The 13,037-nt window shown below is 40.3% G+C and overlaps 1 protein-coding gene across 4 annotated transcripts in view; it reads right to left on the bottom strand.

The window, feature by feature from the left end:
• Window positions 1–1,112: 1,112 nt before the first annotated feature.
• Window positions 1,113–13,037, bottom strand: part of NOCT (nocturnin) — a 41,607-nt gene continuing 29,682 nt past the window's right edge. For all 4 annotated transcript variants that reach the window (XM_043973445.1, XM_043973448.1, XM_043973447.1 and 1 more), the window contains 2 exons: window positions 5,292–5,561; window positions 1,113–3,193 (listed from right to left, as the gene is read on the bottom strand). In XM_043973445.1, the coding sequence (XP_043829380.1) occupies window positions 2,358–3,193; window positions 5,292–5,561 (1,106 nt within the window). In that variant the 3' untranslated portion in view covers window positions 1,113–2,357. The remainder of the gene's footprint in view (window positions 3,194–5,291; window positions 5,562–13,037) is intronic.

The following is a 13,037-nucleotide window of genomic DNA, read 5'->3' as shown; positions in this document are numbered from 1 at the left end:
GAAACTTTGTGTTCCAAAGTCTCTTCCTTCCTCCCTCCCCACCCCTCCTCTCAAAAAATTCAATATAAGTTAAACATGTGCACTCATGCAAAACATTAGATGAGTAAACTGAGACTGAGAGTAGTTAAGTGACAACTAGTGTATCAGCCAGGATTTGAACCCAGATCTTTACTTCTTATACAGTACACTATCCACTTTACTCCACTGCCTTATTATACTCTATCAACACAGAGCTAACATCTCTTTTAGGTTACTCTAACCTTTCCTCTGAATCAAAGCAAGCTTTCAAACTTTATAGCATCACAGATTTTTGGCACAGATTTTGGAAAGGACCCCAAAACCATCCAGTTTAAACCTTTCATTTTTTACAGATGAAGACACTTAGGCTCAGTGAGGTTACTAAGTATCAAAGACAGAATTTGAACCCAAGTAATCTGAGTTGGACTGAACTTCACAGGCATTGTGGTAGAGTAGAAGAGATCCTTAGGTTGTGATTTGAGTTCAAAGTCTATCAGTGTAACATGCTACACCTGTGTGACTTTGTTGGCCTCCATTTTATTGCCTATAAAATGAGAGAAATGGTTTAGATGTACTGAGGTTCCTTACAGCTCAAAATCCATGATCCTTTGACCTAGACTTTATTCTGACCCTTCCTCTGACTCATACTGTCTTCAAACAATAATTGAACACCTACACTAATACAGCCACACAAATCCATTTTCTTGGTTCCATGATGGTTAACTGACTTCTTCCTGAGATCGTGATTCCTACTTGACCCTCCTCCTAAATTTGTTGTTTTCCTGTGTTATAACCTACAGATAACCCCCAAAGTCATTCTGAACATTTAGATGTTTAGATAAGGAGCCACCTAAATCAAGTGTAACAATAGAGACTTGCACATTTTGGGGCATGCTGTCTTTTTGTAAAGGTACAACAACTGTAAGGAAGACAAATATATGGCAGTCACCTACCTTACCCATTTTAAAGTATGTTTTGTGTGTTACTGGACAATAAACATTTCTGGTGTTGAAAACTGGACCATAAATAAAAGAGCCAATTTGTTTTCAATGGCTGTCTTTAAGACTAAAAAAGACTAACATTTCAGAAGCAGCTTAGCTTTTTACAAATTTTATTAAATAACTTGAACATTTACAACTCATGGTTCAACAATAGTACTTAGTTGGTCATTTTTTGTTACTTGGGTGGAACATTTTGGGCAACACATTAATTTTGCCCAACTCTTATCTCAAGTGCAGAGTTCCAGGTCTTCTTTCTAGGCAAACCACAAGTTTCAGTGTGGATCTAGGTGGTTGCTCATCTATTTACAGCCTAAGACCTCACAGACCTTCCAATTTCCAGACTGTGAGGAAGGACCCCCTGATTTTCTCAGGCACCACACTAGAACAGCTCCTAAAATCCAAACAAATCCTATTTTTCAAAAATTCCAGTGCCATTTATAAAATAGAATTAGGTAAAATGAATTAAGAGGACCAGGCTACCCCGATAAATTGGTAGGTAAGTAAAAATGCTCAAGATAGTGGTTGAGTAATTTGGATGGACTCACATCTTTGCATGAAACACACATATAAATAGAGAAGACGTGGATATGTCTTTCCTGGCTGGGACGGATTGGAAAGGACACAGGAGAGAGACGATGTCTCCTATGATCCCGAAGAAGAAGGGAATAGGCTCCCCATGTGATATGGCTCTTCCACTTGAAAACAAAGACAACCCTTGGGCAAATGTTCTCTTCTAAACCTGTTGTATCAGCACTGTTCTATCAGAAAGACTAAATGTAAAAATGTTTCAACTCTTTTAAGAAGGATGCCATGAAACCTTTACTGGCTCCACAACATCCTGTATGGTTCTCTCATGCTAAGTTTCTAAATGTTTGCTCATGTCATTTACAGTGCAATGTTAAAAAAAATAAATAATGTGGCCATGCACAGTCCTTTCCTGTTTATGTCTTTTTAAATGCCATAAATAAATAAAAATAGGAGTGCTGTCCTGATGATTTATATGTACACCCACCCTCAGTTAGGGAGGACTGAAGCAAGTCCACATTGGCACCAAGTCCTCAGGAAGGAAAAAGGTTCCAAATAAATGACATGGTTCACTTACTTCATCAAAAGCTAATGCTAAGGGGAGAGAAAAACACCATAAGCCAAAACTGGGGTACACACACCTTTTTTTGATAGCGACTTTAATGAAAAAGGTTGTGAAATTGTGTTTTTTTCCCTCCCCAAAGGCCATGCCAGAAAGGTAGGCTGAGAAACAGTGAATCCTTCTTCAGGCAACTTATTATTTCCATTCCCCTAGTTACGACTTCTGTGACTATAAATTGAGCTCCAGACAAGCTATAAAAGCCGGTTCTGGTCTTCACTGAAGTTGAAGTCACACACTAGAGACAGGTGGTCGGAAGGGTAATTGAAGGATGGGAGCCGGTTGGGTCCAATCTGTTCCTCGGTGAGTAAGCCAAGAGCTGACCGCACATTTAAAGCATGCTTGGAATACCAGATATAATCCAGTGTGTGCCGGCACTCCCCAGATGTCCGGATCTTCCAGGTCGTGTATGGTGGTTCAGACTGTCCATCTGCACTCAGCAGTTTATAGGCACTGTTCAGATTTAGGCTGGAGGAGGCAAAATGTTTGTAGACTTCCTCTGTGGGCTCTGCATTAAAGTCCCCGCAGACGATAAGTGGGATCTTGGCTCCCTGGGTGATGTTCTGCAGTTTCTGGAGGAGGTCGCAGCCTTGCGCTGACCGAAATCGCTCCCAGCCAGTACGTGCTTTCAGGTGGGTGACAGCAATGCAGAACAGTCTCCCAGTCTCCTTGCACTCCAGTGTCTGGGCTATGGCTACCTGGTTAGTTTTCAGAGTCATGGCAGTCAATCTGATATTAGTGCTGTTGACCAGCTTGAATCTGTTCTGAAGGGAAAACAAAGCACAACCATCAGGGCCATTGTTGTGTTCCACGTCCAGGCAGGGTGACCATGGCTTTGGAAAGAAGGTACCCTGGTAGCCCAGTCTGCCGAGGAGTGGCTGGAAAGTATCAAAGTAGTGGTCCACCTCTTGCAGGCACAGGATGTCTGGCTGGTAGGCCAGGATCTCTTCCAGGATGAGACATTTTCTTTCTTCCCACTTGAGTGCCTCAACAGGGCACTGTACAAAGTTATCTTTGCCTTCCCCAAGAGCTGAAACAGAGAAGTCAGTCACCCGTCAGCTACAGGAACAGAGGCTTCTATGAACTCTAGAGGCCAAAGACCAGTGGCCTAGCTTGGCCATCCTTGTGTTCTAAAGTGACAACGCTGCTAAGTGGCTAAGAGACGCTACAGTCTCTGCAGCAGGGATGGGCATGGTGGGTGTGAGTAAGCAGCAATCCCTACCAAAGGAGTTGTTAGGGAGGAACTAGGATAGTAATAGAAGATGTCATCATCAATGTGAATGAGTGAAACAGATTATGGGCTGGTCACTGGGTGGCGAGAGCATGGGACAACTGAGGGACTGTTTTGTTTTGTTTTGTTTTTTGCTATCCCTGTGTTGTTGAAACAAAGTGAGAAAGACACCTACCCAACACGGTGGATGGATCGTCTGTGATCAGCTCATGAGAGGTCATGGACAAAAGTCATGACAAGAAAGCATGAATGGGTTACGATGGAGAGAGTATGTGGATTGAGGAGATCACAAAGCTGTTGGGATATCTGAGCTGGAAGTGCTTTGGGTGGTCCCTCTCTACAAGCATTATGCAACTTCTTCCAAATGGGAATGGGGTAAATGTTTTCTTTTACATGGTGTATTTATATTGGGTAAAAACATGGCGATCATGTTTTTGTACTAAATTGCGTTTTTTCCTCAACCCTCAAATGCTACGCCACCTCAAAAGCATTTGTCTTTCAGAATTCTATATTTTGCTAAATAAATTTGCCTATTTAGTGACAACTGGATCAAACCCCTTCTTAGCCCAAAGGCTGGTTTAATATCAAGACGAATTTTATTTCTTATTCTAACCACTAATTTTCACGGAAATATAATTTATATGTATATAAATCTATGGCAAGTATACATTTTATCCTTGAGTGCATTGATTTTGATCTAAGGGATGTGTTTGCCTTCCAGTGATATAGATCACCTAGGCTTGCTCATTCTATGTCCTCCCATCAATTCACTACAAAGTGTCCATCTGATATGCCTGGGAGTCTTTCTCTTGACTTTGCATGAATACCAGTGAAACACACACAGGCTATCCATTATAGTTATCTCTTGCTCTTTCTTCTAGTCACATATTTCTCTGACATCTCTTACACCACTTCTCTGTGTTAATATATATCTCTGTGTATACACATACCCAAATAGATGTGAACATATTATGGGTGCACACACACACGTATGCATGCATGCACATACATATATGTTCACACATATGCGCACATGTATATACACAAAGATATTTATATATGTACTTGCACATATTTTTTAATCTGGAAAAGGGTTCCTTTTTATATAATGATGTAGTGTCCTAAATGTAAACAAGAGCTATTTTATCTTTGACTAATATTCTAAGGAAAAGGCAAAAAAATTTAACAAGTGCTAGCAACCCTTTATTAATACAACCTTTCCAAGGAGTGCACTGTCCATCTGCTTTATTCTAATCATTTATTTGCAAGGCAGCACTGTAAATTTATATACACAGAAGTTTATCTGTACCATATATGCATTCTAATACCTTAGTGCATCTATGATCCTGGAATTGTCAATTAACTGGTGGAGAGATGTGAGAAGGAGGTAGGAATGCTAAGATTCCCACCCTACCCTGTACTATAGAAGCCTGCCTCATTTGCCTTCAGGGACCTCAGTGCACTGCTTGCTAGGAAGCAGCCCTGTGTATTAGAAGAAAGTAAAGGCAGAGGAAACATTGGTGGATCCTCTTTTAAATTCTTTTGGTTAGGTCCCAGGCTATAACAGCCTTTTACTTTATCTGTATAATTCACCAATGGCCCTGAGGTGGGGTTCTTTAAACCCTGAACACTTCTATTTCATATTTTCATGATTTAAATCCATGGTCTTCATTTAGTATAGAAATGAGTTTAAAGCTCATTATATCTCTAATGATCAATGAGTTAGGCAAAGATAAATGTACACTAGATTTCATATAAATTTTTAAAAATCAAAGCTGGTAGGGTGTGTGTGTGTGTGTAAGAAGGAGTGGATGGATGGTATACAATTCAACAAACATTTACTACTCCCTGGCATAGTGAAATTAGCTGCACTGGGGGCAGTAGTTATCGAACATACCTTGAGCAAGGATGTTCCACTGCATGACCCTAATGGGTGGGTGGCTACTTGTTGAGTCCGTCCTCAAGTCCACAAAATCCCTCTGGAACCGGGGAGGCCGCGTGTGCAGGACTGCCCTGCATTCCTCAAGCAGCTCTTTGGGATCTATGGGATCCAGCTGTTCTGAGTCAGGAGGCACCAAACACTCTGCATGCTGGGGGGCTGCAGAGCCGTTCAGGGTCTGGGCGATAGCACCATAGAGCCTGCTCGTTCCGTTTCCCATGGAACACGCTACAGGAAAGGAAAGCACAGTTACACAGAGGGCTCCTGAGTCTGCCCTTCCTTCTTCTGCAAACCCATCCCATTCAGCATCAGAGAGACCTCTGACTGCCCCCATGGCACAGAAGCTGATGCGCTGCCACCTTCATCGACAATAATCTATTTTTCTAGGGGCAGATGGAAAGATATTTTCCGGATTGGGAAGGGAGGGACTAGTTTGATGCCATAAAAGGCTAATTTATACTCTTAAATGAACTTCTAGATGAAGGAACTATTCTTATAAACCAAAAGGTTTAAGGAATTTAATGACACCAAAAACAGGAAGTACTTATGTGTATATAATCAATCAATAAGCATTTATTAAATACTATGTGCCAGTCACTATGCTAAGCACTGGGAATATAAAAAGAGGCAAAAGCTAATTCCTGCCCTCAAGGAGCGTACAATCTAATCGAGGAGCCAATATGTAAACAAATATACACAAAGCAAATGGCACACAGGATAGGTAAGAAATAGCAGGGGGAAGTCACTGGAATAAAAACGGGTTGGGGAAGGCTTCCTGTAAGGCTGGGATTTTAGTTGGGACTCAAAGAAAGGCAGGGAGGTTAGTAGTCAGAGCAGAGTATTGAGAGCCAGAGAAAATGTCCAGAGCCTGAACCATATAAGTTTGTGTGTGTTTATATATACACACACATGTATACATAAACTTATGTGAGCAAGAGTGTTTAGAATAAGAAATAAGATTATGAAGCCACTAGTGTAGTGGATAAAGAGCTGAACTTGAGGCCACAAAGTCCTGGATGGGCTCAAATCCCATGTTAGACCCTTAATTAAACAGTTATGGGCCAGTCCCTTAAACTCTCTCTGCCTAAATATAAAATGGGTACATGTATCACAGGCAAATTGTGAGGAGTAAAAAATAAAAATAGATCTACCGCACTTTGAAAGTTTTAAAGGTCTGTGTAAATGGACTCTTATTAGCAGCAGTATCTGTTCAGCTACTACCACCAATTAAAAAGGGGGAATTATCTGCATTAATTTATTTGTTGTTGTTCAGTCATGTCTGATTCTTCATGACCCCATTTGGGGTTTTCTTGGCAAAGAGACTGGAGTGGGTTTGCCATCTCCTTCTCCAGGTAATTTTTATGGATGAGGAAACTGAGACAAACAGGGTGAAGTGATTTGCCCAGAGTCACACAGTCTGAGGATGGATTTGAACTCAAGGAGATAAGTCTTCTTGATTCCAGGCCTGGGCCACTTAGCAGCCTCATTTTTAATGTATAGGGATCTTCTAATCTAGGATGACTTCATAAATTCGCCATGGTTCATTCTCACCTAAGCAAGAATAAATTCACAAATATGTAACTTAGTAAAAACTTAAATTAGAAATCTTCAGTTTAAAAAAAAAAAGAAGCCCACAATGAAACTAAAAAAGGGCCTAGGCTATTTTTCTCTAGCAACGTCATCCTTATATGAACTCTACTCCTACAATAACTGACATGTACATAGCACTTTAAGTTGTGTGATTTACTTTATATACATCATCTCATTTGATCCTCATAACTTCATGAAATAGGTGCTATTATTGTCTTTTTTTTTACAGATAAGTAAACTGAGGCACAGTGAGAAGTTAAATGACTTGCCCAGAGGAACAACACATAGCTAGTGTCTGAGGCAGAATTTGAATCCAGGTCTTTTCAAGTTCAACTCAGTGTTTTATCTACTATGCTATGCTGCCTCTAAGAATAACAACCAGATTCAATTACTATCATTTCTTGGTTGACTACACTTTAGTTCCCTAAGGAATGCTATTTAGCATTAGTTAATAACTAGTTCCTGGGACTCTTGAGGGAGTTGTTATAACAAAGTCCAAGTAAGATGTGTGTGTGTGTGTGTGTGTGTGTGTGAGAGAGAGAGAGAGAGAGAGAGAGAGAGAGCGCGCGATCGAGCACGTGCACATTAGGGTGTGTACAGTGAGCATACACAACGCTCCAAAAGTCTGAGTGCAATTTAAACCTTAATAACTTCAGAATTATAAATGATAACAACTTATAAAAAAATCACCACTTGAAAGATTAATCACATAAAACTTTAATGTTCTTATTAAAATCCAACAATCACCATCTTGTGCTATCTACCATTCTAGCTGATTTTTGAACATTGTAACAACGCTCATCAGCTGCTGCTCAGTGACTCAAAGGATTGTGTTTGTAATCTGAACCTTCAGGTCATCATCCAATGACTTAAGGTTTGAATGCATACATATAACAATTCTAACTTGATGTTCTGACTTTGCTGGAGACAGATCTGGTCACAAAAGGTGGCCCACTCACTCCAGAAAGTATCATCAGAAACTGTTCCACATGCAATGAATGATGACAGGGGTGCCACCCCATCTTGTTAAAATTAAAATGGAAAATGTATTACATAGGCTTGGGGCAGGGAGTGATGGCATTCTGACCATGGCAACAACTGTTATACTTCCTTTCATTTCCCATACTCCACCCCCCCCCAAAGGTTAATAATAGCTGACAAGTTTATATAGTACTTAATGCCTTACATCAATCTGTTATTTCATTGGAGCATCAGACAATCTTTAGATGTAGACACTACAGATATTATCATCACTGTTTTACAGATGAGGAAACTGAGGAATGACTTGCTCATGGGTATACAGTTCAGACTCTATTCCAAGTCTAGCACTTATGCAACTATGCCTAGCCTATCTTCGAGGAGTTATGTATTTCCTGTTTATTTAACATATTCAAAGTTTGTAGATTAATGGGTATCTATTCTCCTGCCAGAGGGCTCCTGGAAAGGCAGGAGCCAAATTCACAATTCAATCTCTTAAAATGCTCTTACCAGTGAGCCTTCCTCTCAAGTCCTTTCCAGGTTTAAATTTATGATTCTATGACTCTATTGCTTAAGGGTCATCCCATTTTATTTTAAGATATAGCACGTTTACTACCCTTGGGGTACACAAGTTTGAGAGCTAGGTCCAAGGCTTTTCTTCAGAGACAAAACCCATTTCTCCAAGGATGGATTACAGAAGCAGTTCTCAAACTTTTTGGTCTCAAGACCCCTATAGACTCTTTTTTTTGGGGGGGTGGGGGGGCTGAGCAATGATGGTTAAATGACTTGCCCAGGGTCACACAGCTTGTAAACTCTTTTTTTTTTTTTTTTTTGGCAGGGCAATGGGGGTTAAGTGACTTGCCCAGGGTCACACAGCTAGTAATTGTCAAGTGTCTGAAGCCAGATTTGAACTCAGGTCCTCCTGAATCCAGGGCCGGTGCTTATCCACTGCGCCACCTAGCCACCCCCAGCTTGTAAACTCTTAAGAAATAAAGACCTCTCCCCCCAAAGAGCTTTTGTGTGTGTGTTACATCTATCCATATTTACTTTACAGAAATTGAAATGGATACACTTTTGAAATAGTGATTTATTAATTTATCTAAAAATAACAATAATATATTACATAAATAACTTTCCCCAACCAAAAAAAATTAATGTGGAGTGGTCACTGTTTTACCTACTTTTTTGCAATTCTTTCATGACTGTCTTAAGAGAAGACAACTGGCTTCTCCTATCTGCTTCTATATCCAATCTGTTGTGATTTTTTTTGGTTGAAGTATAGGAAGAAATCCAGCCTCACACAGATGTGTATTTAGAAAAGGGAGGAATACTTGAATAAGCAAATAGAATCTTACTATTACAAAAATAGTTTTGACTGTGCAGATTTTCCCCCCTTAATAAAAAAGGGTCTTGGGGACCTCCAGGGGTCTTCAGCTGATACTGTGAGAACCACTACATTAGAACAGATTTTCTGGGGTCCAGCTGAGGATGAATTTACATTCCTCAGATGGTTTATCCTGAGATAGAGAGATGACTCTAAGTTCCTGAAGTTGGATACCATCAGAACACAAGTTCTTGTGAGTTCAACCAAGCTCAACAGATTTTGAGAAAGGACCAAGTGATGAAGTATATATCTGTTTTCTAAGTATGATCCCAAATAAATCTGGAAGTGAGAAGGGAGTAGGGGAAACTCCTTATCAGGCTGGTCAAAAGGGATGGATCTTTCAGCTCCAACAATTCTGGAAGACTATCTGGAAGTTATAGAGGGGTGGTGATCTACATTGTGGAAGGAATACTCACATGTACTAAATTATAGACCCTTGAAGTATACAAAAGTTGAGATTCAGAGTCAATAGCAAATAAACAAACAAAAAACCCCAACTGAATGTATTATATGGGATGGATCTCTGGGAGGAGGAGTGGGGAGGGATACTGGGAAAAACTCTGGTAATGTAAAAAAAAAATCCATGAAAGAGCAATAAAAAAATACTTTAAAAGAGTCAACAGCTATTCACCTAATGCCTACTGAAATACTTTCCTACTTTCCAAGTTTTGTAATGAAATAATTGAGTTAAGATTAATCACTTCCTTTAGTGTAAGAGTTCTTGGCCTGTTTTTTGGTGTGTCATGGACCCCTTTGGCGGGCTAGTGAATTCTGAGATCCTTTTTCAGAAGGACGTTTTGAAATGTATAAAACAAAATACTTAGGATTACACACACAACCCCCTCCCCCCAGTTATGTTGAGATATCAATAAAAGGCCTCAGGTTAAGAACCTCTGCTTCAATGTCAGATTCTTTGCTGGGAGGGGTCTAGAACTCCCAAATCCCTCATTCTTTGTCTAGCAATAGGACTGTTCCACATGACTCTCACCTCAGACTTTAGAAAAATAGAGTAGAAGCAGCTCTTCCCTTTTGGGCATGATGGGTCATGGTTCTGTGGCACCAGGTTACAGGTATTCCCCACACCCACTTTCTTACCTCCAGTGAAAAAACACAAAGGCTTTATTCATAAAGTGTCATGCTCATTTGGCAGACTTTACTGATGGAATCTGAAACCAGGTGGATCAGATTGACTCTGGGGGGTTACCAAAGCAAAGTCAAACACCTACCATGATGAATGCTCCCCAAATGACAAGCCTATAAAAAGTGTGCTAGCTTTGCTAGCTCTTTGTTTTTACTGTGGAATGGGAAGTAACACAGCAAGAAGAAAGATTGGGTTTTAGGGGGGAGAAATAATAAAATTATTTCTTCCATGACTTTCAAATTCCTCAAACTGCATTCAAAGAGTAAAAATTTAACTGCATCTTATGTGTCTAAATGTCGTTCTTACTGGCCTATTTGGCAAATCTGGATACACACACGCACACACACCCGAGCACACGCGCAGACACGCACACACTATAGGCATAGGGGATAAAGTGCCTGGTGCTGTGATTTTCCTGAGAGTTCATAGTGGAGTCAGGAAGACCTGGATTCATATTTTACCTGTAACAATGGCGAGCCATGTGACTTGGAACAATCATTTAACTCTCTGAGCCTGAGATTTCTATCTGGATAAAATGTTTTAGAAGATATATTTAGATGTATATTTAAATAGACAAATAGATATCTAAAAGATTCAAAATTATGGATGGGTTGTGACCTGATGTCAATTCTTGATGAATATATGTATATATGTGCATGTGTACACACATAATGGGTCCCCATAGCAACAGATAAGGTATTTGGTATTGTTTTGGGCCGACATTACAATTTTGAAAGCCTCTTATCACATCCCTTCTGGTTTGGGTGAATTATACACACACACACACACACACACACACACACAATTATATGTGTGTGTGTGTGTGTATATATATATATATATATATATATAAATGTATGTATTTTATACATATTTAGTTTTGAAAAATCAAAATCAAATACAGTCAAAATCAACAAGAACATAAACTCAAAAAATTCCCTGAAACATTATTAACTCATTATAACTCCTCCTCAATTCTTCTGATATCCCTTAACTTTGTGCTGGTGCAGATTGTCCAAAGCAAAGTTCAGGAGTAAGTGGATAAGACAAAAGTTCTAATATGGGGGGGGGGGGCATGAGTCCCTGCCATCAACTAGCACAAGCATGAGGGCAGATGGGTCACCAGATGAAGGAGATCTGTATTCTGTGACAAGTGAACACACTAGCTGATGATGTCCCAGGGTGAAAGTTGCATATGTAGCCAGCCTAAAATGTGAATGCTTACCTATGCTTATGTGTTTTACATGTAACTTCCATGTTAGTTGATATAAGCAGTAATTACTACATGCTAAGAAGGCTCCCTGTTTCGTTATTTTCTTGACATCCATAACTGATTTTGGTATACAGCTATGGGTATACTGAGATGATAGTGTGCATTCAATGTGTTCTGCTTATAAGTGAAACCTCTTGTCACCTGTAGTCACCACATGTCACGTGAAGTTTTGCATTGTGCTTTATCTCCTACACAGATTGTATTTGTCTATCTGCTGTACTTGACAACCTAGAGTGATCACCTGGTACACTGAATTAATTACCTCGTTACATTATATACAAATATATATTCGATGCTAGTCTGTATCATTCCAGATTACAATCATAGGACTGCTGGTTCTTCAAGGTACCATGCAATTTCAACCCTGAGGGAAGAGCACTTCCGATAAGCTTCCATTAAAGAAAGAGGTGGCTCCTGGCTAACTAGCATGGCTGCACGGAGTTCTGTTGAGAGGGGACAGTGTGCAGCCCAGGACAAAGCTCTGGGCCACAGTTAGTGGACTGACATAGATACTGATCTACCAGGAGACCTAGGAACAGTCAAGACATGTAAGAAGAGAATGGAGACAGAAAAAGTGTCCTGATGACCAGAGAGAAGGGAATGTCCAGGGGGCAGAGGGTGCTCATTCACCCCTGTCATGTTTCAGAAGTCAAGAATGCAGAAGCCAGAGAAGAGACTATGACATTTCCATAACGAAGAGATCACAAGATCATTGAATTCATTAAGACAGGAAGGAGAATGTCTGGGGAGTCAGTACACAGCAACCCAAGAGGATGATCTTTATTGGGTGACAGATTTGGACTGAGTGAGCCTCAAAGGAGGTGATGATAGAGGCAGAGTCTGGAAGAGGCTACAAGAAACTGATTCTTCTTCTCCCTCCAGGACCAGAGAGTGGAGGGGGATGAGGGAAATTCCAACTCAGAAGGATAAAAGAATAGATAAAATATCCTTTTAATTATGGAAGAAAAGAGAGGGGATGTCATGGCACAAAGTTAGGAAGTATCAGTCCACCTGCTAAGACTAGGCAGCAAGGATGAAACTAATTGATTGGAAAACAACCAGGTTCTCCCCTGAAGTGGCTGGCGTCTCCACAGTGGGCAAACGAGACTGGGGCTTCACAGGAAGAATGGTCCAATTGGTAATGGATTCCCAGTCCTGGGCTGCAAAGCCCAGTGGCTAATGAGCATCTCATTTTCTTTGTCTCTCCCTTCCCTTTGGCCATTTAGGCAGGGCAGAGCAGAAAATTCTCCAACTTTTGTCCTATTTTGCTATTTATCGCTGCTGGTGGTATTTTGCAAGCCTGATTTTTTAAATAAATTATTTCATTCCTATTGTCTA

Source organism: Dromiciops gliroides, chromosome 6 (genome assembly GCF_019393635.1).
Source record: "Dromiciops gliroides isolate mDroGli1 chromosome 6, mDroGli1.pri, whole genome shotgun sequence".
In the NCBI taxonomy this organism is placed as follows: Eukaryota; Metazoa; Chordata; class Mammalia; order Microbiotheria; family Microbiotheriidae; genus Dromiciops; species Dromiciops gliroides.
This window is presented reverse-complemented; position numbering and strand designations above follow the sequence as displayed.